General features: G+C 45.5%; 4 protein-coding genes across 4 annotated transcripts; 2 read left to right on the top strand and 2 right to left on the bottom strand.

Moving 5' to 3' along the window:
- Nucleotides 1–949: 949 nt before the first annotated feature.
- On the bottom strand, nucleotides 950–3,482 carry atp6v1g1 (ATPase H+ transporting V1 subunit G1). The gene is made up of 3 exons (XM_023818627.2): nucleotides 3,289–3,482; nucleotides 2,010–2,110; nucleotides 950–1,857 (listed from the first exon to the last, which is right to left on the bottom strand). The coding sequence occupies exons 1-3, from the start codon at nucleotides 3,368–3,370 to the stop codon at nucleotides 1,684–1,686; spliced, it is 357 nt and encodes a 118-aa protein (XP_023674395.1). The 5' UTR covers nucleotides 3,371–3,482; the 3' UTR covers nucleotides 950–1,683.
- Nucleotides 3,483–6,113: 2,631 nt separating this feature from the next.
- LOC111847451 (tumor necrosis factor receptor superfamily member 5-like) lies at nucleotides 6,114–9,563 on the top strand. Its single transcript, XM_072713833.1, has 7 exons — nucleotides 6,114–6,495; nucleotides 7,710–7,806; nucleotides 7,899–8,024; nucleotides 8,130–8,282; nucleotides 8,402–8,489; nucleotides 8,723–8,810; nucleotides 9,474–9,563. The coding sequence occupies exons 1-7, from the start codon at nucleotides 6,301–6,303 to the stop codon at nucleotides 9,561–9,563; spliced, it is 837 nt and encodes a 278-aa protein (XP_072569934.1). The 5' UTR covers nucleotides 6,114–6,300.
- A 1,701-nt stretch (nucleotides 9,564–11,264) lies between these two features.
- anapc2 (anaphase promoting complex subunit 2) lies at nucleotides 11,265–19,958 on the bottom strand. Its single transcript, XM_072714773.1, has 15 exons — nucleotides 19,940–19,958; nucleotides 19,638–19,710; nucleotides 19,234–19,489; nucleotides 18,448–18,772; nucleotides 17,573–17,705; nucleotides 16,930–17,122; nucleotides 16,734–16,853; nucleotides 16,197–16,314; nucleotides 15,888–16,066; nucleotides 15,145–15,286; nucleotides 14,163–14,238; nucleotides 13,875–14,078; nucleotides 13,260–13,392; nucleotides 12,292–12,533; nucleotides 11,265–11,945 (listed from the first exon to the last, which is right to left on the bottom strand). The coding sequence occupies exons 2-15, from the start codon at nucleotides 19,707–19,709 to the stop codon at nucleotides 11,733–11,735; spliced, it is 2,406 nt and encodes an 801-aa protein (XP_072570874.1). The 5' UTR covers nucleotide 19,710; nucleotides 19,940–19,958; the 3' UTR covers nucleotides 11,265–11,732.
- A 4-nt stretch (nucleotides 19,959–19,962) lies between these two features.
- ssna1 (Sjogren syndrome nuclear autoantigen 1) lies at nucleotides 19,963–24,458 on the top strand. The gene is made up of 3 exons (XM_023818656.2): nucleotides 19,963–20,144; nucleotides 23,055–23,254; nucleotides 24,247–24,458. Exons 1-3 carry the CDS (start codon nucleotides 20,093–20,095, stop codon nucleotides 24,343–24,345), a joined length of 351 nt encoding a protein of 116 aa, XP_023674424.1. The 5' UTR covers nucleotides 19,963–20,092; the 3' UTR covers nucleotides 24,346–24,458.
- The last annotated feature ends 273 nt before the right edge of the window (nucleotides 24,459–24,731 follow it).

The following is a 24,731-nucleotide window of genomic DNA, read 5'->3' as shown; positions in this document are numbered from 1 at the left end:
TGGGTTTGGGGTCTGTCCCGGGAACTGGGGAGCATGAAGCAGGGGGCACCTTGGCCAGGATGTTAGTCCACAGCATAACCAACCATACAAATCTGTATTTTAATGGAGACCCCTCTTACCCCCCCCCCCCTGCCAGTCCTTGTGCGACCGCTAGATGGTGCTCTGGAGAAAGCTTCCGGGCCATTCAGATGGCAATAACAAACCTTCCCAACCGGTTTCATGTTGTAGCCCCTTGTAAACCGGATAGTCATAATGACATTCATTCTTCTCACATAGTGAAAACGATGTAAAGAACTCCATTGTATGACTGAAAAAACGAAGCAACATAGAATTTTTACATTAACACAGCACAATCTGACTTGGTGATTTCACCCTGGTTCTACAATAAATCTATAAATATTCCGAAAATCCAATGTCACTGGTATCCCCTAGCTACATTACATAGTTCTTAGCTTTCAGCAGTTATTGCTGACATATTTTTAGGGTTATAAGGCAAGGTTTAGCATAATAATTATTTTCTGACTTTTCAAGGTCAGACTGCAGGATGTTTGGACATTTCGATTATCTGTCTTACGATTGTTTTTGTAATTTTGTCATAAAAGGCTTCAAATTGCAGAACAAGTCAAATAAATCTTTATACCTCTTCAATCTAGATAATTCCTGCACTCTTCTTACCACTTTAAATTCCCCGAATACAGTTAGTGTTGCACATCTTTTGATTTGAATAGTTATCTTGTAGGGTTCTTGCTATTTTTGAAAGGTGTTGTGTAGCTCTTGCTCTAATGCTACCAACATTTGTAACTGACTTCCACTATTTCACATTTGTGTGTGAAACATCTAGTGGAAGAAAATAAATTCCATCTCATTCCCAAATAGTTTCGTCCTATTTTCAATATGGGCAATTAGAGAACACAGGGAAATTGTATCGTTTCAAATAAAAAGGAAGATGATCGTTTCATATAATTTATTCAAAAATCAAACCACCAGAACATTTTCATCACTATGCGGATACAGCAGTTCTCTACAGTGGAATGTGAACTACATAGAAATGACTAAGGACTGAGGACAGGTGTGGGGTTGAAGTAAATGTTTACATTTAAACACTCAGACACTGTGACAAGGAAAGAAAATGCTTCCAAGTCCTTAAGATTTACCAAGAATACAGGAGAATACTGTATCGCGGCATTTATGCAGTTTCATGTGACAATGTAACCAAATTCATTTAATATAGGTTAAAGTAACAGCACTATGCATATCAAGACAAGCATGGCAATAACCCTCACAACAACAATTTATAGTCATACTCCTACCTAGTTACAAGATCAGCGCTGATAGAGACTTCCACTGCACCAAGTCTTGTGTCAAAGTCTACTCATCTGTTGTTTAAAATAATTACCCCACACTGCATGAATTGTTTGATCACACTCACAAGAATCCTTTCAAAACACAATAATGCATCTTATCCTTTATAAAATGAATCATATCTCTGGTGGGTTAACCTCAGTTTTAACTGTGCTGTGGGGACTACAGTTCAAAGCAGGGCGGAGGACACTGCGTCATAAATATTTGCAACAACTTGGTACATCTTACTTAAGTGATCAATGACCTGTATTCCCGTGCAGTGAAAGTCTTTATTTCAGCACCTCCTGATCTGAAAGGATTGTGTTTGGGAGGTGCAGCATTCTATCCTGCCACACGATAGTTGACGTGGATCTCTGGCTTGATGTCGCAGACCATCTTCAGCAGGTTTCCCAGCACTGCCTCTCGGTTCTGCTGGTAGCTCTTCTGGATGCACTCCATCTTGTCGGCGGTCTCCTTGTCGACCTCCACCGCGGAGCTACCATGGGAACCCAGCGCCTGAGAAAGATTGGAAATATGTTCCATTTGCTTAATGGCAAGACTTAGTGGCCGGATCTTTAAGACCAACTCCTGGTGTGCTGTAACCCAAGAATCTCTGCCATTCTGTCAGTATTGCGTATCTCTATGTTTATTAAATTCCATTTCCTCACCGCAGCCTCTTTCGTCTTGAACTCCTTCTCCCTCTGCAGTCGGTACTGCTCAATCTCGGCCTGCGCCTCCTCCTTGGCCTGCTTCAGCCGGCGGTTCTTACCTGCAGTCAAAGAGGTTTAAAGTCACCACGAAAGGCTGCGGCGGGGTGGTGTGGCAAAGAGGAGCAGCAGGATTTCAGCCACATAAATAAACTGCTCAATTACAACAGTACACGATCTGAATGGCATGGAACATAAATTGGGAATTGGTTTTAAAAATACACCCCTTCAGGGAAAAAAACGGAATAAGAAAAATGAAGAACAAAGCAAACTGCTTGCAATGAGTCAGTATTAGCGTCATCTTACTATGTCTAATAGGAATAAAACTATAAGTGTAGCCATAACACCATATGTAACCTGCACGTGACGTTACATTCATGGGTGTTACACGTTATAGACGTATTCTATGCATGTACTGCTCCTTGATATATTTACCGTATAATACCTAAAAGAAAAAGCCAATAGCAGAAGAGGAATGCTGTTTAATCGTTTGTTATGTGTCCACTTACACAATTGGCAAAATAAACACCGCGCAATGGAGTAAAATTCCAATATCCCGCATTTTCATCTAGACCAAGTCCGACCTACAGTGTAAAATATAAATACCTCTGCGTATTTATTATTTACATCTAAATTTATCGATATTCGTTAACATTTTACCATATAATTCATCATACTTAATGTACTATAACTAACGATTTCTAACACACACGACGGACCACAACGGCTATAATGCATTACCCAAATGAATATAATATTAACAGATGGAATGAACCAATAGAAGTAGTATTTAACAAAGCCGTGTTATAAAAGCCGGATAAACCACGACAAGGTGTGCGGTTATAAAAAAATAAATCAACACCAATTTGGTGCGATGCGGACAGAAAATTTTATCTAGCTAGATGCGGCCCAAACGAAACTTCACCAGGCAGGTTAGCTAATTTTCAGCAGAAGGTCGGATTTTCTGTACTGTACTGTACTGTTGACTAACGCTAACCACCGCCTTCAACATAAGACGTCCATAAATAAATCACATGACATCACTTACAGCAAGACCGTTTAACCGGCAACGTTTATAACAGACATCATTTGCCGCAATAGCAGACATTAGTTAAGCATACAGCCAGGGAAATGCTAGGCAGCGACCCCGGGCCTTAGCAGGCATACGGCGGCTTGGGTGACAGCGACGGGGACACCGGCTAAAGGTGCGCATCCAGGCGCAAACCGCGCTTTGACTTACGCTTCCGGGCTTCCGCGACCTTCTCCGCCGCTCGCTTCTCGGCCTGCAGAAGCTGCTGGATACCTTGCGACTGGCTTGCCATGACTAAACGAACAACACCAGAGAAAAAGGTCTTATTTTAATCGCAGAGGTCGTTCAGCGACGCTGACAGTAGAAACTGTAGTCAGCTGATAGTGGGTCATGTGACTAAGCGTCAGCGCATGCCGGGGGGGGGGGGGGGAGCATTTTCCTCCCAAACCAGTGCAGCGCAAACCACGCCTCACGGCCGTCTAGTTCGTGGTCTAGGGGCGGGGTTTGCACTGCACCATTAACACCGTTCTCAGGCCCCCTCCGTTTGGGTTGCCGCAGGGGCAGAGAACAATTCAAACTTACTTTTTGTTATAGCTAGGGGAAAAAATGTGTTGTTGTGCACTGTGCAGTTTACTACACAGTGGTCCATTCTGCACTGACATACGTTCTGATATAAATCATGTGTCAAATGCCATGGTAGAGACAGAAGCATGACATACCGTATTGTAGTATCTAACAAAACCGAGGAGCACATCATCAGCTCATGACTGTAATGCATGGAAGGCCAAAAGGGTCAGTAATATTGCAGTGGAGACATGAACCCTGAACTTTTCTAGCTGGGTGCAATCAAGTTTTATTCAGACAGCAAAATGGTGCTTGGGTATATTTTTCAATAAGTCCAAGCATTTTTATGTCTACATTTACAACAGGGTCCAGCGCATCTCTCAATCTACGAAGCTGGAGCAGGGGCACAATGCACAAGAGCAGTGCAAACGGAGAGCAAAACAATGGCCTTTGATATTTAGCTGCATGAGTTCCAGAGCAGTTCACATTGACATTACTGAGCCAATGAACACATCGAGTTGCATCAATCCGTCAGACATTTCTTTGGCATCAGAGGCCCTGCAAAGGAATTGAGATCTAACTGTAGGACCAACTCTATAGGAGCATGTAAGGAATTGGGCAAGGAGAAGAATTCAAAGACATTTAGGTGAACAAGGATCTTCATGGAAGTTTAATCCACCACATGCCTCTAATATGGGTGGCTCTTGGGAGCGGATGAAAATTCCTTGAGTCCATGCCACTCCAGGATAAAATCCGTTTAACTCATGAGGTCTTCTGTACACTAATGGCAGAGGTGTATGCAACTATTAATGCAAAGCCACTTGTTCCATCATCCAGCGACCCAGATTCTGCATTCATACTTTCCCCCTCCATGACTTTTACGCAGAAGACTGGAGTCCTACGCTATCAGGGGATTTTACTGAAAGGGATCTGTACTTAAAGCAATATAGACAAGTACTGGCTAACAAATTCTGGACATGCTGGAGGTGTGAATATCAACCTTACTAACCTTGAAAGGCAGGCAGAAGTGGACAGAGTCTCAGAGATACATAAAAGAGGAAGACCTTGTTTTGCTGAAGGACAAACAAGCTGCAAGCAATGATTGGCCAATGGCTAGGATCATGGGTGCCCTTCCTGGAAGGATGGATGAGTGAGGTTGAATTGAGGACCATGGATCAGGGCAGTGTAAAGACCTTCATTAGACCAGTTACAGAAGTTGTTCTACTTCTTCCAAAGACTGATGGTAAGGAACCACTCAGGCAGTAATTATAAGTAACCTTACAAAGGTCAAATGGTGAGTGTGTTGCTTCCAATGCATTTGTTTATGTGTTATAGTTACAGTTGGGGCTTTTTGAAACATGAGTCATTTAATCACATAAGGTTAGGATCGACGTAATATCCTTTTTTGGTCAGCAGGAAGTGGAAGCTGCTAATGTACAGATTTGTTAATTGAATGCGTGATCTGCCATGAAATGCTAGAGAAGCAATGTCTTGAGGAATCTCATCGTCATTTACACATTTAAGATTCAAGATTCAAGATTCAAGATTCAAAGCGTTTATTATCATATGTACAGAAAAAGTAGTATTTCTCAGTACAATGAAATTCTTACTTTGCTGTCCACTCACAAATGACAGGTTAAATTAAATTACAAGTACAAAGAGCATACTTGAGAAAAATAGTGCAAAAAGAGCTTAAAGTGCAAAGTGACCTGTTGTGCAAATGAGGTAGGTCATGATATGCAAAGTGATCTGTTATGTAAATGAGGTAGGTCGTCTATTTAGGAGTCTGATTGTAGTGGGGAAGAAAGAGTTGTTTAGCCGGGATGTTCTAGATTTCACACTTCTGAACCTTCGTCCCGAGGGCAGGAGTGTGAACAGTCCGTGTTGGGGGTGTGTCGGGTCTTTGAGGATGGAGGCAGCTCTCCTCAGTGCTCTGCGATGGTAAATGCTCTGCAAAGAGGGCAGTGGAGTCCTAATGATCTTCTCCGCAGTTGATAAAGTAAAATTCATTGGTATAGAAAGACAACCTACTGTCTCGCCCTGCTTGTCATACCCTCCTTTCTTCCTCCCAGGGGTGACCACAAAAAGCCACGCCCAGTACTTGTTAGTCTCACCTTTTGTTCCTGCCCTCCTGTTACTCATTCATAGCTGTCAAGGTCGGTGCCCATTTGCCTCTGCCTTATGTGTCTTGTCACTTATTGCAAGCAGGTGTCGCTGGTCAACCTGCACCTCCCCACCCTCCTGTTGTGTAGCTCTAATCCCTAAGGGGTTTTCCTGCTCCCTGGGTTGCTGCGTAGCGTAGTAAATATGTTTGGAGAGCCGACACAATTCAAGGTGTTATAGACAGGCAACAATAGAAGGAATTAGGAAGGGGGCAAATACTTCATCACAGCACTGTATGTTCAAAGAAGTATGATATAGTGCTTTCAAGAATCCTCTTTTCAGACACTGATATATTAATTTTACTTGCATTCTACAATTTTTACAGTGCCCTGCCTCAGAAGGGTCAGGTAGACCAAGGTCAGTGAGATTTGGGGATTGTTCTGAACTTTCATCCCAGTCAGGGAGGCTGGATGGTGTTGAAGGCTATGGAGAAGTCAAAGAGACTCTGGAGCATGTGCATTGTCCACTCCTAAGTGTGCCTGGCAGGCAAACTGCATGAGATCCAGATGGTCATTGAAGAGGGGTTTAAGCTGTTTCAGGACCTGCCTCTCGAAGGACTGTATGATGTGTGAAGTGAGTACAACTGGTCTGGAGTCATTAAGGGAGCTGGAGTGCCCGTTTGTTGGAACAGGGACCACGGAACATGTCTTACAGTGCTGGGGCATCATCTACAGACTCAAGGAGACACAGGTACTGAAGGACCCTGCATCGCTGGTTGGTACGTGGCCTTGCCTGTGTAGAGTTTCCCCAGTTTTTCTTCACCTGGTCAGTGGAGACATACAGACTGGGAGGTGGAGTGGGGATGGATACCGTTTGACGTCCCTAAAAAAGACACCAAAGAGCTGCTCTGTTAGGCTGCTGTGGTGGTGCTGCTGTGTATGAGATACTTACTGTATTTGTGAACTTCCCTGGGGAAATCTCCCCAACTCAGGCTTTAAAATCTATCGTTCGGCAACCAGAGGGTCGCCAGTTCGAGCCCTGGTTCCTCCTGACCCCGTCAAAGTGTCCTTGAGCAAGACACTGAACCCCAAATTGCTCCCGGTGTGCAGGTTGGCAGCATCCACCACCGGTGTATGATTGTGAGTGTGGATGGGTGAATGTGAGGCATGTATTGTAAAGTGCTTTGAGTACTCATAGGAGTAGAAAATACTATAAATATAGTCCATTTACCATTTAAAATCAATGTACTGTAAGCTAACTCTCAGGTTAAGCACAGCACTACATGTGTACATTGTGGGATCACCATTGTATTGGTGACATACTCTAAACCCACATTAAAACAAAGGAAAACACTAGATGTTTTTGTATCAGGAAGTGAAATTGATTTTCAGCTGATTTCTTTTTTGGTGTACATAATTCATTAATGTAGTAATGGAGTCCTGCACATTTTTGGGTTTCCCCTCATTTAACACACCTGACTCAACTTCTTGTGCTTAATTACCACACAGCTGTTGAGCTGAATCATTTGTGGTGGAACAGGGAAAGAACTAAGCTACACAGGGCTCCGGACCCCCAGGACTGGAGTCTGACACCTGTGTTCTAAAGGGTCGCTGACTTAGCAAACCACTAGCAGTTTGTCGACAGTGTGACAACACTGAAAAGAATTTTGATCCCGTGGTCGGCAAAGTAGTCGTTCGACCGCTGGGTCCTTCAGCAAGGCCTTTAACCACAAAAAATGCTCCAGGGAAGACAGGCAAAATGCTGACCCAGTGCTTTGTACCTGTACTCCTGCTTGTACAAATGGCAGCTACATTATCACTATATGACATTGTAAAAACAGCAGCCCATGGAAGTTCATTATAAGTATGTGGCCTGTTCTTATGTAATCTGATTAATGATAAATGGTACTTTGATGTGTAATACTGGCTTTTGTGGTGTCTAATTGAATTACATTTTTTTATCAGACATTTGTAATATATCTTCTATGTTATCATTTCTGCTGCTCATGTGACCAGGATGAATACGAAATCAATGGCATATGTTGCCGTAAATGTTCCCCTGGTAAGTCACATTATACCTGGACTGAGCCATTCTCATTGGTTTGAAATGTTGGAGGAATTTGGCAGGGTAATCACTGCCCATTTTAATTTCAGGAAGTCGTGTATCCAGACATTGTACAAAGTCAATTACTGGTCACTGCGCTCCGTGTTTGGATTCTACATTCAGCGAAAAACCAAATGCTCTTAATGAGTGCCACCCCTGTACATTCTGTGCTGAAGGTAAGAATATCAGTGACACTAACTCTTTCATCCTGTATAATGTATCCATCTCTATTTTAGGCCTTTTGTACATCTGTCATGGTGACTTTTCGCAATCCTCCACAGATTGTGGTCTGAAGACAGTAAGGGAGTGTACGCCATCTTCAGACACAGTGTGTGGAGTCCTGGAAGGACACTATTGCATTGATCGCTATGGTGAAGGATGCAGGGAAGCCAAAGAACACACAACCTGCCAGCCTGGACAGTCCGTCAGGCCTGGTTTGTGTGAATTTCGCATTTTCTCACCACATTTACTGTAGAAAAAACCCAACACTTTAGTTTGGCTTCTTGAGAATAAATTCTGCATATTAAAGACACTCGTAATGTTTACCTTTCAGGAACAGGATATAATGATACTGTATGTGAGGCCTGCAGTGATCATTCTTATTCCAATGGCTCTTTTACATCCTGCAAACCACATACAGAGTAAGTTTTTATGTAATTCTTATCTTTGTTAAGCAAATATTTTGTTGAAATGTTCTTGTTTTTCTGTTTATTTGAATTACATTTTATCACAATGCAAGGGCGTAGGTTTGGTTTCAGCATTGTTAGGGACCAAACCCCCTGCCCCCACAGTATTGGTAGGGGCTTGTCCCTGCTGTACATGCCCAAATCTACGCCCCTATCATGGTGGATTATAATGTGTATATATTTTTCAGCTGTGCATCCAGAGGACTTGTCACCATTAAATATGGGAACCACTCATCAGATTCGCAATGTGGAGAATGGAGCTGGGTTCCTGTCATTGCAGCTATACTTTTAACAATAATAATAATAATAATAATTATTATTATTATTATTATAATAACAGGAGTACTATTATACATATTCTATAAAAGAATATGTAAATCAAATATGGTAAGTACTTTACCTACATAAGGTTAAATATGAAGCCCAAATAAGTTTATAAATTGTATCAATAAATTTAAATAGACAAATTTAGGATAATACAAAGGACAGCATGAGTAAACACAAAACACATTTTAAATGACCATTTGATTCATTGAAGGGAAGAATTCACCCATATCACCCATGTGACAAAGTAACTGCCCCCCTAAGCTTGATAGCTGATTGTGCTGCATGTATCAGCAACATCTGCAATCAAACACTTGCGCAAGAGATCAGTCTTTGACATCACTGTAGAGAAATTCTTTGTCACAGCACTTCATTTCGAAAAATGATGTAGTGCTTTCAACAATCCTTTTATCAGACAATTTTAATTTAATTTTACTTGCATTCTACAGTTTTTACAGATGTCCGCCTCAGTAGAGTCCGTTAGATCATGGACAATGAGCCTTGGGGATTGTTCTGAGCTTTCATCCCAGTCAGGGAGGCTGGATGGTGTTGAAGGTAATGGAGAATTCAAAGAGACTCTGGAGCATGTGCATTGTCCACTGCTAAGTGTGCCAGGCGGGCAAGCTGCAGGAGATCCAGATGGTCATTGAAGAGGGGTTTAAGCTGTTTCAGGACCTGCCTCTCGAAGGACTGTATGATGTGTGAAGTGAGTACAACTGGTCTGGAGTCATTAAGGGAGCTGGAGTGCCCGTTTGTTGGAACAGGGACCACAGAACATGTCTTACAGTGCTGGGGCATCATCTACAGACTCAAGGAGACACAGGTACTGAAGGACCCTGCATCGCTGGTTGGTACGTGGCCTTGCCTGTGTAGTTTCCCCAGTTTTTCTTCACCTGGGCAGTGGAGACAGACTGGGAGGTGGAGTGGGGATGGATACCGTTTGACGTCCCTAAAAGACACCAAATGGCTGCTCTGTTAGGCTGCTGTGGTGGTGCTGCTGGGTGTGAGATACTTACTGTCTTTGTGAGCTTCCCCAGCAAATCTCCCCAACTCAAAGGCTTTAAAATCAATGTACTGTAAGCTAACTCAGGTTAAGCACAGCACTTCATGTTTGCATTGTGTGAACACCATTGCATTGGTGACATACTGTAAACTCACATTAAAACGAAGGAAAACACTAGATATTTTTGTACCTGGAAGTGAAATTTTCAGCTGATGTCTTTTTTGCTGTACATAATTCATTAATGTAGTTGTTTTATTTTATTTGTTGAATAGATAATACTATATCTGCCATATTGGTGCAATGTTGTGAGAATCTACTGAATGATTTTTTTTCTTTTGAAAGGTATTAACATGCAATAAAGCATTATACGTTTACATAATACATTGTAAGGAATCCTCTTGCAGTCTTGTTTCTGCAAAACAGTGGTTTAGTGAACAGTAAAAATAATATAATGTAATAAAGTGCTGAAATATACTGCCTATTGAAAGGCAGCTCAGATACAAATGAAGGACAGTTGTTCACCTCCTTTATACCCCAAGAGGCCCTCTGCAACTGTGTGTAGGTGTTATAGGTGAATTTCAGTATAAAGGGTGACCTCCTGGAGTGTGAGGATCCTGAGACAGGAATGGGGCAGGACAGAATGGAGACTGTCTGATGATTGTAATTCAGTTACTTCCTTGTCGCCCTTAGTGGTGCTGATTGGAACCCCCATTCTCTCCCTGACTTCCCCCATGATCATGAACTGCTAACACTGTCTGTATTCAAATGATCAACCAAGAACATTGGGGCATCTTTATCACTTTTCCTTACATAATAATATGCATTTGTCACTTTGTGACACTCATGAAAACATTTCAGTTTCTTTGTTTCATCAGCTTGATGTACAGCACGGTGCTGTATAGTTATTTATCATTGTTGTATAATTCGTATTATCATGTACTGTATTATTTTCTGACTTGCCTACAAATTTGCACTAAAGTTAAAAAAAGACATCTTTTACAGAATAGGCCGTGCAATACTGCCCCACACAGGCAAAACACACTCATTACAATGGACTCTGAAATTGAGTAAAAGGGCTTCAGGTTTTTGACTGTCCATCCATATGTGTATTACTGTAGGTAGAATGATAGTGTTTTCTTCAAAACCGAGCTACTGAACCAAGATATTTTGTCACAAAATAAAACAGAACCTAAATGATCCGATTTTGGTCATAACTCAATTATGATTTAAAAAAATAGACAATTTAGTGTTGCCTTTGTCGGGCAGTATACTATCATACTATCATGACCTCATCCACTCCCAATAAACACACAGTTATATATTAAAAATTGTACATGAATCTAAATATAAATCATTAGGAAATAAATACTACATTAATAACATGAAATGGAATTATTCAAGCAAACGTTTATAAATCATTTTATTGCCCCACTCAGTACTGTACACAAAATGCAAATAATTATTTACACTGGAGTCTTAAACAGTCCATAAAAATATGGGGATGCAGGACCAGTAAATTAATTTGAGTTTACAGCCAGATTAGTCAAATGTAAACAGTTTCGGAGCCTATAAAAAATAGCTTTGAGGGAGAACACCACTCCCAGAGTTATTCTTTCCCCTGTTGGAGGTTTCTTGTCTAAATAAGAGGAAAATCAATGATATATCAGGCATGAAAATGGGAAAGTGGAGGACTGGAATTTGCTAGACCGTTCATGGAGACTGTATTAACCAATAGTCACTCCATCCATTCATGTTCTGTCCCATTAACTTTTATTTGAATATCACCTGCCTCCAGACTTCAGTCCCCCCCCCCCTCCTCGCACCACTAGCCCAACAAAACTCCTCAATTCCCCACAGGCCCTTCTCGCCCCTCAGTGGGAGGATTTTGGCAGTCTGTAGACCCCCGCCGACACGATGAGCTGGTGGTCCCGCACTTTTCTCTGCAGGAAGGCCTGCAGCTCGTTGACGTCCATCTCGGTCACCACCGGCCCGGTGGCTACGAACATGCGCAGCATGGAGTGGATGCGCTCCAAGGTCATGGTCTCCAGGTTGGTGAGCATGGCTTGGATGTAGGCCCAGAAGAGCTGTGGAGGAAGGCAGCGGCGTGGTTAGGGCGTCTCATTTGGCCTGAGACAATTTTTCCCCTGTTATTAATCACCAACAATTTGGAACACTAAAGAGAAGATCACTAAAGAACATGTTGGAGTTCCTCTGGAATCCTTGGTGTTACAAAAAAATGTCTCACTTAAAGGGTAATGCCACCCAGAAACGCTAGTTAGTTTTGTTTGTTTTTCCTCATAATTTTATATCTAAAGGATATTCTATGGTATGCACACTTAACTGGGAAGCACATTTTCCCTGTGGAAATCTCCCCTGCACTGGACAGACACTACTGATCATCTGAAAAGCTCGCAGTCGTGCTCGTCTGACCTGCAGCTTCTCCTCCCTCTGCTCTGACTGCGTGGTGGTGTTGGAGTCGCCTTCTTCATCGCTGTCGATCAGCAGCACGCTCTTCTCAGGCCGCTCGCGAGACGCCCCCACCTCCAGCACGGAGTAGCGCCCCCCGGACTCCTCCCGCAGCACCCCATGCTGCTGCCACAGGGCCAGCTTCCTCCGCACCATCTCCTGGGGCACGCCAAGTGCCCCACTCAGCTCCTCCAGAGACCAGCAGCCTATGGAGGACCAGAGAGGAAGACCCTGTGAGTGCTTCAAAAACCAGAAACCTTAGCCTGCATGACAACAAACAAGATTGAGCTGCACCACAACAGCAGGAAATGACATCATCATAACAGGAAATAGTCATGAGGATTTGAAGCTTGTCATGAGGATTTGAAGCCTGCAGAATAATTTCTGTATGTTGTCAATTCCTGATTTAACACACATGGGTTAGGACACTGTGCCCATGATGAGATGGTTCCCGAAGGTGGCAGAATGACAAGACCCTTAACCCCCAGCTGCTCTGGGGACTGGCTGTCCCAACCTTGTAAAAATGTCATGGCTTTAGATAAAAGCGTCTGCTAAATAGGTGTCTTTCCAAATACAATATATGTGTGGGTGACTTGTGGAATCCTGCAGTGCACCGGCGCCATTGGGTATAACCTTGGAAGCCCAAAGCAAATACACATACGACCTCAAAGAGCAGAAGTCGATGATGAACATCACAGTAATAATAGTTACACCATCCTGAAGAACCACAAGCTGGCAAGAGCAACCCAAAGAGATGATGGGGGGAACAGAGAAGCAGAAAAGGAAGATAACAGTTACGAGGAAGATGATAGATATGAGGAAGACAATGGTAATACGATAAAGAGGAGGAGCAAAACAGTGGAGATGCAGATAGGGGGTGGGGGGGCAGGTGGGCAGCGTGGCTGTGGGGGTTGTTGGGAAGCGTGGCTCACTCTTGTCCTGGAAGTGCAGGATGATAGCAGCATGGATGGGCGACACGGACAGGTTGGTCAGGGTTCGGTCTCCCAGCTCCACGTCCAGCGTCACCGAGCCCAGGTGAGGCTTCCAGCTCAGGGTACGCATGGCCTGGGGGAGGGGCGTGTCAGGGGGGGTTAGAGTGAATAACATGAAATGGAACTAGAGACAGCATAAGAACATAAGAACTATACAAATATATAGGCTGTGAAGCCTCAACACAGAGAATGACGTCAGCCAGCAGGGAAGGCGGGGGTAAGTGGGGGGTGGGGTTACGGCCTCACTCCCCCAAGGACAAGCCTCTGCCCATTTGCCAGCTGCAATTCACGTTCTGTCCAGCAGGTGTCACTACTACACAAATTTTACATGATCCAGAGCTTTTGACAATAACTACAAAGACACTCCTGGGTAGGTGTGGAGGCTGGGGCAAAGTCTCAGTTTAACTCATATAATTTATAATAATTCATATTTGCTCTCAGTTGGCTGGTCTGTATTTCCTCTAGATTCTGGAATTCAAGAGTCCCTGTACACAAAGGATTTCAGCATTCTAACTTCCTGCATCCCCCCTCCCCCCCTCCGCCCCCCATGCCTGCCTTCAGTTTCTCGTAGCGGTGCGTGTAGGCCTCCATAGCCTGGGACACCAGGGGGGGCAGCTCCATCTTCTCCTCCTTCAGCTGGGGCCAGAACTCAGACGAGAGGATCATGGCGGACAGCGGCACGGCAGGCTGCTCCTCCTCGGGCAGGCGGGACTCCTCCTCGCGGATGTTGGCGTTTATCCGCCTGGAGTCTGCCACATCCTAAGCAGGGGGAGGGGGGGGGACACCAGCTGAGTGTGGGCACGGACTAGGCTAGCCCGGGGTGGCACAGAAGGAGCGTCCCACCTTCAGCATGACCTCGCAGTAGTGCATGTGGGACTCGCCGAACCTCAGCTTCAGCAGCTCTACGTTACGGATCTCCCTGCAAACACATACGGTGTCCCACAAGGGTCAGAACACCCTACACACTCAGGTGATTCAAAAAAAATAAATTAACAAAAGCAAATGTACAGTCACCCCTCCAGATATATAAATTTCACATTTGCAGGTTTGGCTATGAACAATTAAATGGGGATTCTTTTGGAGTTTGCCGAAAGATCGCAAAAACTCACAGGCGACATATAACACAAAAATATATTAACAAGCCTGAACATGACATAGATCACATAAAATCAAACAATATATAAATGTTATTTAAATTCTGCTATAGTAAGTGCATATTATAGCTTTAATATTAAAAGTACTGGCTTAGATAGTCCATGTATCTGTCTTGGCCACCAGCCTCACGTACATGTTAGCTGTCTAAGTGACTGTGGAATCTTGGATTTCTCACAGTAATGTTCAAACTTTTCGGTTAATTTTGAATTTTTAATAATGGACCCAAGTATTATTCATACATTTTCATATTCGCCAGAATCTTCCACCTCTAAATCTTACGAATGTGAAGGGGTGACAGTTGAGTGATATTTTATCCACAAAAAATGCAAGTATGTTAAACCACAACGTGAATCATCACCGAATGATCAGAATTCTCCTTATTGGCCAGGTACACTGTCCTGTACAAGGAACTGATCTTAGCAGTATTGGTACAGACATTCACAAATATCATAGAACTTAAACTAAGAAAAATTATAAAATATAGAAATAAACGAAAATAATAATGTGCTGTTTTCTATTTTCTAGGGGGGAAATTGTTCGCTGCTCAATAATAACGAGTGTTTCAAAAGTATTTTGACCTCCAGGGTTGTGGGTTCGAATCCCACCCGGCCCTATGTATGTGTGAGGTGGGAATGCTCTCCCCGCCTTCCTGCGCACTTTCTTCCACTACCTGGCCGTGTTGTAGTTGAGCTGGTGCAGCAGCCGGTCTGCCAGGACAGTGCGATATTCGTCGATGAAGATCTCTTTGCTGCCATATATGCTGACGAGCAGGCTGATGATGTCAGAGGAGCGACGCTTAGAGCCAGTCTTGTCTGGAAGGGAAGAGGAAATGAGAGGATTTCTCAAGTGTGTATGCATGGGTGGGCCACAGGGGCACTGGCTCCGCTGGAAGATGATTGGCTGCTGGAGTTCCCACTACTGTGTCACTCAAAACATATCATTGGTTGGTCGCTCTTAATAAATAATGGCCCCTATGACCCCTTAAAAATCCTAGATTCTCCCCACAACAGTGTGTGTTTTGAGGGTATTCATAAATGCTAAACAAACAACCAACTTATAGGTTTTTATATATAATTTTTAAAATATTTTCTGTAACATTGCACGTAACTGGTATACGCACATTGATTTCTCGTCATAACAGAGCAACTGCACATAAAATACATACGCATTTGCATCGCTATGATAGCAAATTGCCACAAGTATCACGTCATTTGACAAATGCGTGCCACTTATGTGCATCCCTGCTGTAATGCCTGTGAAGAACATGTATTACGCATTAAAAATTCTGCATGCACACTGCGATGTTTGGACTGTGGGCTGTTTATTTGTGAGAACAGACAGCAAATTATTCCAACCGTTTTCCACAAGGCATGGCCAGTGAAATGAGTGTCAGGAGCGCGACCCGGCACCCACCCGTGAGGGCGTCAGTGGGGTCGGGCGTCCACTCTTCGGGGTCGCTGCCCTCGTCCTCGCTGTCCTGAGTCTCCAGCGTGACGGGGTCTGCGCGGGACAACTCGTTGGCCAGGTCGCTGCAGCCCTCGGCGTCGCCCGTGAGGCTGCCCACGATCTGCCGCACCGTGTCCTCCCGCGTCCTGCCCACGGCGTGCCGGCAAGCCCAGAGCGGAACTCACAGTCAAATGATCACGCTTTCAGGGGATTATGGGAGCAGACAGAGTTCCAGACTGGCAGACGGTCACACCGTCTCCAGGCTAAGAGGCGCACCTGAGGTACTTGCGGATGGGCTGGCAGGCCACCTGCAGGATGACCATGGAAGGGTCCAGCTCCCGCAGTGCTTTGATGGCCGAGATGTACACAGTGATGATGTCAGAGGTGTGCACCCCTGTGACCAAAACAAACAAAACAAAACGCCACATGATGAACTGAATTCTTAGACTGACCATAAATACTTCCCATCTTTTAAATTGACTACAGAAGCCAGTAAAAAGGTTTGCAATTTGCAAGACCTCTCATGGAGACTATTAACCAATAGGAAATCGGGAAAAATAAGTGAGGACCAATCATACACTGCCTAGTCAAAAACAAAAGGCGGGACATTGTACAACATGATGTCATGTGTCATACTCCTCTGTCTTAATGGAAAGTAGCATCTTAACACATATTTTGCACACATTCACATGCTTAAAAACAGAAACTATTTTGGTGCAACTGTGCATTTTACCCATAATACACTGTTAAGTTTAATCTGGTCATGCAAACCTGACCCTGGTTCTAATGGTCCGCGGTTTCCCTCTCACTGACCTGGGTGAAGCAGACGGGTCTCGAATGCCGACTTCAGCGAGGTCAGGAGCTGCTGCCTCTGATTGGTCCGGTCCAGACAGAACTTGAGATCCTCAATGGCGGGTTTAGACTCAGGAAAATCTAGGTTGGACGGCAATACCGCGTGACTGGGACTGACCCGGCACTCTCTGAATGCCCCCCCGGGTCTGACGCTCACCACGGATGATGCTGAAGAGCTCCTCGATCCGCATGTTGACATAGATCCTGCAGAAGAACTGGTGCATGTGGCACCTCCAGCGCTGCAGCACGGCGTTGCCGGGCTGGGACGCTGCCCCCCCAGCCGGGGTGTCTGAGCCCCCCGCCTCACTCACAAAGACCCTGCTCAGCCAGCCCAGAACCCGCTCCAGCCACTGAGGGAAGGGAACATTTAAGGAAACCTCCCATAAACAACAACATGGACATTTCAACAGAACTACAATAATAACCCATTTTCCCTGTATCTCTTTGCACGGCTCTATAAACAGTGTAACTGTAATGGCATGATTCTAACATTTGCACAGTAGTTAAGGTCCTGGCAGGACGGCGCTGCAGACCGACCTGAACAAGGTAACTGGGTAACTAAAAGCTGTAAGTGGATCTAGACAAAGGAATCAACCCACTTAAAAGTACTATTTTCATCATCTTTTGTAACCCACAAACCAAGGAGAGCTCAGCCTTTCTCTTTACAAACAACTTTTAATATACCCGGTCTATGACCCATGAAGCCTCATTTTACAGAATTACATCCTTCCCAGCCGGCTTGTCACAGCTACTCCGCTAGCTGGCAGCTGACAGGCCAGGGGGCCCAGGTGCTCTCCTACCTCCTGGAAGTCCGAGAGGAAGGAGCTCTCGTACTCTCCCCGGCAGCGTCGCTCCATCCTCTGCTCGATGAGCCGGTGTAGTATGGCGGTGACTGCCTCTGAGCTCACCCTCTCCAGCAGCTGCAGTCTGGACCTACAGGAGTGGGGGGGGGGAGCTCATGTTGTGTTCCATTTCCCTTGGAAGTCGGAGCTGGGAATGATGTCACACCCGAGTTAAACCCGCTCCGGTACAACAAGCCGGAAAGCCATGTAGCAACACCAGTTCCAGCCAGGTTCATTGTTAGCAATACAAGCTGATAACACATTATGTGGTATTATTGTGCAAACACCATAGCGACACGTCCACAGACAGAGGTTGGACAGTAAGGTCTGTACGACTGATTTAATTAGACACAAAGAAGACATAAGTTCGACTTCAGGGGACACGCAGCGCTCGCCCAGGGCGCGTTTCAGGTGTAAAAAGCAGCAGGCAGACTGACATCCTGCCAGACAGACGCAGCTGAGCAGCAAACTAACCATCATTACCAGAGTAACCAGAAAATAGCACTCCATCAAAAATGAACGAAGGTATATTTGGCATGGCATGATACAGCAAAAATTGTCTAAAACTCATAAATAAAATAAAATATACTATTGGAAGTCAATTTGAATTGAGCTGCCTACTAATCCAATAAACATCCGAAATAAAGCAAATCTATTGAACTTATATTACTTAATATATTGTGAGCAGGTGTTAAGCATAGATACACAGGTATATGAGATGTAAATGTAGACCATCTGCGCACAACACCTGCAGGATCAGCATAAACTGCAGAAGGAAATGTGTTAGCATAATGCACCACTGTCAGGAGGGTCTGCCCCCCCTTTCCCCTTACAGGATGTGGCTGAGCTCCCCCAGCTGCTCCAGTGCCTCCTGGCACCAGCACTGCGATGGCGGCACTGCACACCCTGGGCAAAGCCCCCGCTCCGTGGCCAGGGCCCCCTCTTCCCCGTCTCCCTCCCCCTCGCCCTCCTGGCTCATGTGCACAGAGAAGGTCCGGCTATAGAACTCCAGCACCCGGTCCTGGAGCAGTGCCGAGGGGGAGAAGAGGAGGATGGCACGGATGACGGAAAGGGCCCTCTCGCGGAGTCCATGGGCCCCGGGGCCACAGAGGCCAGCCCGGCCCTCCTCTTGCCAGGCGCCCAGCCGCTCCAAGCCTCCTAAAACACAAGGGGCTGGTCAGTCATCGGCCTGGGATAGAGTAGCCCTGTCGGCTCACACCAAATGCATGTGTCCTGCTGCAAGTTTGATTAGGAAATTTCACTACTGTTTGATTAGATTATATTTTTTACCCAGAGTGACATGCAGGGCTAGCACAAAAAAAAAAATAGAATGCAACAACAGTGCAACTAAGAAAGGAAAATGATGTCAATAAGATGAGACTATCAAGTCCTGATAAAGGGTATGTGATCAGGCATAGCCATCACACTATATACAATACCCGCCCAACGATTAACTGGTAGGGTATACCCCAGCCTTGCACCCTATGCTGTCTGGGATAGGTTCCAGGCCCCCCATGACCCTAACCAGGATAAATGATTGGAAGATGGATGCCGGATATATACAATATGTACCCTGTCACTATAGAAAACCAGAGGCTGACACCCAGGAGACCGCTCACCTAGAAATGGCTCTAGTCGGGCAAGAAGTGTTCTGAAGGCCCCAAGCAACACCCTGGCACGGTCCCTCTCCTCCATCTCATTCTCTGGCTGCTCCAGTCCCGCCCAAAACTCGGGCGCGACAGCAGAGGTCAGGCGGACCTGCATGGTCTCCAGGAGCCAACCCTCCACACACTGAGCCAGGCGATAGCAGCCAAGCATGGCCAGCGCCTCTGCGACAGCCTCCTCTGTCGTGGAGTTGGGGGACAGCGGCGACACCTGGACAGAGGGCGGGGGAAGAAATTGTGGGCAGCGGGTAGGGTGCGAGACCAGGGCAGCGACCTTCTGTTACATCACCCCGCAATATACGTCGCCTGAACTGCCGCGGCAAACAACTAACCGGGATGCTAAATGGGTTCGCACTTACCAAGGCCGCAGTAACGGTATCCCAGGCAGCAGGAAGCTCCCGTGGCATAACATGAGACTGTCCGGAGTTCATACTGGCGATGACAGGTTAGCAAAATATAATAGAAACATTCAGAAGTTGTCTTGCAGAAGACGTGATCATTTAAGAAGGTAGACTAACCCGGCCCAGTAAACGGAACTAAATTCCAGGCTGAACACGTTTATTCACTGGGTTCAGGTTCTGTATACTGATCATTTAATTGTGTGATTATATTCGGCACACAACCGCATCAAGTACCGCTTGTCTTTAAGTTTGCCACGCACCTTGATGACGTCAGTAAGTGTCGCATATAGATGATGCGTTTCTTGTCAGTTGTCGTGGATACTCGGTTTTGAGCTGAATGCTAGGCGGGTAAACTAGTTCTGGACCCGATCATTGAGCGGACAGACCCGGAGGAAACGGGCTAGCTCGTCACCATGACCCAGCAAGGGGCTGCCCTTCAGACTTACAACAACGAGCTTGTGAAGTGTAAGTGACCGTGAAAGTTATTCGCGGATTAACCAGCTTGCTGGATAGTTACGTTGGTTTGCCCGAATGATTAAAACGGTCTGGTACTCAGTGAGATGCCGGGTGCTTACATTGTTAGCTGGTTTTATCTAACTAGCTACTTCGCTACATCAGAACCATCCAGCCTCTTTCGTCTTTAATTACATGCACTTTAAAGCTGTGAACACTTTAAGACAGCCCGGAAACGAGATTTTCGATTAAGAATCACTGTTATGCTTATACAGTTAGCCAAATGATAATTCCTAGAGTTTTTGTAACCCTTCCTGCCTTTATAAAGGCAGCGGTGATTGGGGTGATTAGCTCAGACATCTATCGTAGTTGATGCACCGTAAGCACCGGCTTAAAGCTTCCAGATTTTTGCATTCAGCTTGTACATGTGTCCTATATCATCCTGCGGACAGGCGATTCGCTTTGGTTGCTGGTAGTGGTGTATAATGTTCCCCAAAACCCTTTCGAGTTTGACAGCTGGAAAGAGGCATCGCGGCTGATTGATCTTATTAACCCTCTAAAGATTACTCTGCTCCATTTATAGCCTTGTGTGAGTGTTCTTTTTCCTAAATTGCGTCCCAGACATACGAAATAGAATATGATACATTTATAAATAAAAGGTGAACTGTGTTCTGAGATCCAGAGAGGAATTTTGTTTTTGTGATACTTTTGCTTTTCTGGCCTCATTTAGAAACTTTTTGAATTGACAGATTTGTCAGTTGAGATGGAGTGTTTGTGCATTGCTTCGTCCTCCTGGGGAACTGTTTGACTGTACGCGGGGATGGAGTTTGTCGTGTTAGCACAGACCCTAATGTTAGCTTCTGGAATTCTTAAAATGCCCACAGACTGCAGCCTCAATGTGACTCTAAGGAGAATGTGAACTTTGTGGAAATCTTGCACTGGGCCAGTATAATAATGATGATGATGATGATGATAAGCTGACAGAGCCATGATTCATCTCTCTTTGAGGAGGAGAATATGCTAGAGCAGATACTTCAAGACTTTTTATTGTCATTGTACAGTTGCCTGGACAACGAAATTAGCTGTTAGCTGTTTACTGTGTGTGCTGGGGTACAGCTGTGTGAATGGTTTACATTTCAAATGCCTTCATATATCTGTGCAATAACCAGGGGGAGTAATGACATTTCTGCAGTATAGAAATAATATTTCGTGGCTGACATGATGGGTCGGTGGGCAGCACTGGGGAGTTGAGGGTTCGAATCCTGCTTTTGGTCTGTGGAGTTTGCATTCTCTCTCCGAGTTGTGTTTCCACCGCATACTCTAGTTTCCTCCTATAATCCAACAACACACAGTTAAGATGACTGATGTCACAAAATTGCCCGTAGTGTAGGACTGTTAGTCAATTCATGTCAATAATCGAGTAATCTACAGATTACGATGACAATTCATTGAGTAATTTTTTATATAATTTGAGATATATGCGTGTGTGTATGTATGTGTGTGTAAAGTAATTGGGTCTAGGCAGGAACCAACCACTGTAGATTGTGCAGTGGTGGTGTGTGGTGACAGCAATAGCCACTGGGCCACTATGGCTCCTTCGTGCAGTGTTTCATTCGCATTCAACCATCACGTCACAAGAACGTATCTTCAAATGATGATGGCAAGAAGAATTAATAAAAGTTTACTGCAAACGATAAGCATCCAGATACCTGGCCACCTCTTTACATTTTACTTTGATCCGTCTGATCACAGATCACTCTCTTCATTACTAAATAGTTCCTCCTTACAGCGTTACAAGATAAGCCAACATTACAGGGGACAACAGTTCCCTTTCAACATTATCTAGTACAGTGGACCCTTCCACATTAAGGGGATTAGGGGTGCAGGCCGCCGCCATCTGGAAAAACTGCATAAAACATTTTTTGGGCCCCTTTACGAGCAAAGATACAAAAAATTTGAAATAAAAAGATCAGTGCAAAAACACGGTTGGCATCCTCCAAACCAACACTACATATATTTTATTCATTTTTGAGTTGCTAAAAACTTTTGTGTGTCGTCCGCTGGCCTTTGTGTGTCATCTGTGGCTTTCGCGAAACTCCCCAAAAAAAATCCCATTTCACTTCTTATGCCGACCCCACGATATATCGAAACTGCTGTGGGGATGTAGAAGGGTGAACTGAATATGTTAAAAAAATGAGCCTGAAGTTTGCATGAGCTTTGCATCTGTCCTCTGAGACAATTGTAATCATTCTCACAAAGGACATTAGTCTTTCGCTAAATGGAAATATTTTGTATTCCTAAGAGACTATATTGAGCGAGAGCGAGTGCTTTGGCCGTCAGTGTCTTCGAGCAGCGTTAGGGAGGCAGACAGCGGTGACAGGGGGGGCCGAGGCCCGTGGGAGAGATCCTCATTAAATGGGAGCATAAAGTAGCAAAGTCACCAGACGGTTGACTTAAAGGTGAGAACTTTGGCTTGGCCGGAATATTAATCTGCCCTGTCGAGGGAGACGGCAGGATGATCGCTTTAGTAGGTCATGCACCCCGGGGGGGGGGGGCGTAGACTGATTTGCATTCAGCCCAGACGTGCTTAACAGGTGTAATGTCCACGAGACGAGCGGTCATGGCATGGCGTGGACTTGCGCAAGGTGAAAACGAAGAGCCCAGCTAAAATGTGTGTGTGTGTATTTGTCTTCCCTTCCTGTGTGTCATTGATATAATCATCACTGAAGCTTCTTGCAGTAGCTGTGTGTCCTTGTCCTTTTAGATTACACGTGACCTCTGGGGCTGGGCTCTTATTAATGTGTGTTTAAGCCTCCTGCTACCTCAGACAGGAATGACCAGAGTCAGCTGGATGCAGCTGGGAGGGTCGCGGAAACACCACCCCCACACGGTTACTCTCCATCCTCTGCTTCCCCCCCCCAGGCATCGAGGAGCTCTGTTCCAAGCGAGAGGAGCTGAACCGGCAGGTGCAGAAGGAGGAGGAAGAGAAGGCACGGCTACAGCACGACATCCGCCTGCTGACGGAGAAGCTGAGCCGCGTCAACGAGAGCCTGGCCCGTCGCCTGGCCGCCCGCGCCGACTTCGACCGCACCATCGCCGAGACAGAGGCCGCCTACATGAAGGTCAGGAGCCGCCCGCGGTGCTCCGTGCCTCAGCCTGATCCCTCACTGTGGGGGTGGAGGGGGGGGGTCACTCACCAGCCGATATCACGGGCAGTGAGGCGGCAGAGGGTGATCTGCAGAGCAAGAACATCTTACTTCGGCCCATTGATTTGTAAGACAAGACGTTAGATGTGGGGAGGGGTGTGGTGGTTAGCACTGTTCCCTCACACCCCTGGGACCAGGGTTTGAGTCTCCGCCATGGCTCTGTGTGTGTGCAGTTCCCCCCCCACAGTCCAAAAACACCCGGAGGCTAATTGGAGCTACCAGATTGTCCATAGGTGTGAATGGTGGGTGAGCATGCCAAGCAATGTGTTGGCACCCCATTCTGGATTATTCCCTGCCTTGGATCTGGACTTCCGCAACCCTGAATAGGACAAGTGGGTACAGAAAATGGATGGATGGATGGATGGATGTTAGTAACAAGCTATGTTTTGGTATGTGGCTCTGTGGGTTAGGCCGGTGTGTCTGTGATCGGGAGGTTGCTGGTTCACACCCCAGCGCCAGCAGGGTGATCTCAGTGTCCAGCCCTTGAGCAAGGCCCCCCCAATTGCTCCAAGAGCTGTCTGACAAATGTCTCTCATTGCGCTTGATTGTAGATGTAGCATAAATGAAAGTCAAGGATGTAAACATCCACTTAGGAGCCAGATGACCAGCGCCATGTCAGTTGTAGGGTTGTGTCAACGGTGACCAGTGACTTGCAAGGTGGCAAATTCGGCTGCGTTACGCAGCCTGCGTGGTACGCCCCTGGCAGTGGGGGCTGGAGGGATGAGCTGCTCCAACCCCCAAGGACAACAGGAAAAAGTCTCCCCGGGTCTGTAATTAAAAACAACAGCGGTGACTCATACATAGCACTCTAACTATGAAGATGTGCTGTAATTAGGCTGCTGTCCTGTTTGGAAGCAGTTGGTGGATCTGCAGAACCTTAACAACGAAAGGCCTCTCTTCTCCGTCAGATCCTGGAGAGCTCCCAGACGCTCCTCACCGTCTTGAAGAAGGAGACGGGAAATCTCAGCAGGATAACCGAGGCCCGTGGGGGGCACAAGGACCACTGACAATCAGCCCCCCTTACTTATGTATCGACTGCCTTGAACTTAATATATTTATATGTTTGATGTTGTCTTATGATCCTTTAATACGTGTTTTAATAAAGTTTTGTTCTATTATGGATGTGGTTTGTGCTTTGAAGACTGGCTGTGGTCATGAGGGAATCTGAGGTGTGAATGATTTTGCGCATCTCTGTGTCTCTACACTTAAAACTCAAAACGACCTTGTCATGTACAGCTTTCTGATTGGTGGGATGACGTTGAAGTAGCCAGTGGCGTTGGAGATTTCTAATGGGCTGAATGATTTGAAATATTGCTACAATAAAGTCTAGCAGCTGGCAGTGACGACTTCTTCAGCGTGCATCACGTAGCCCAGACTGGAGAGATTCACCACA

The sequence above is a fragment of the Paramormyrops kingsleyae genome, chromosome 7 (genome assembly GCF_048594095.1).
Source record: "Paramormyrops kingsleyae isolate MSU_618 chromosome 7, PKINGS_0.4, whole genome shotgun sequence".
NCBI lineage: Eukaryota > Metazoa > Chordata > Actinopteri > Osteoglossiformes > Mormyridae > Paramormyrops > Paramormyrops kingsleyae.
This window is presented reverse-complemented; position numbering and strand designations above follow the sequence as displayed.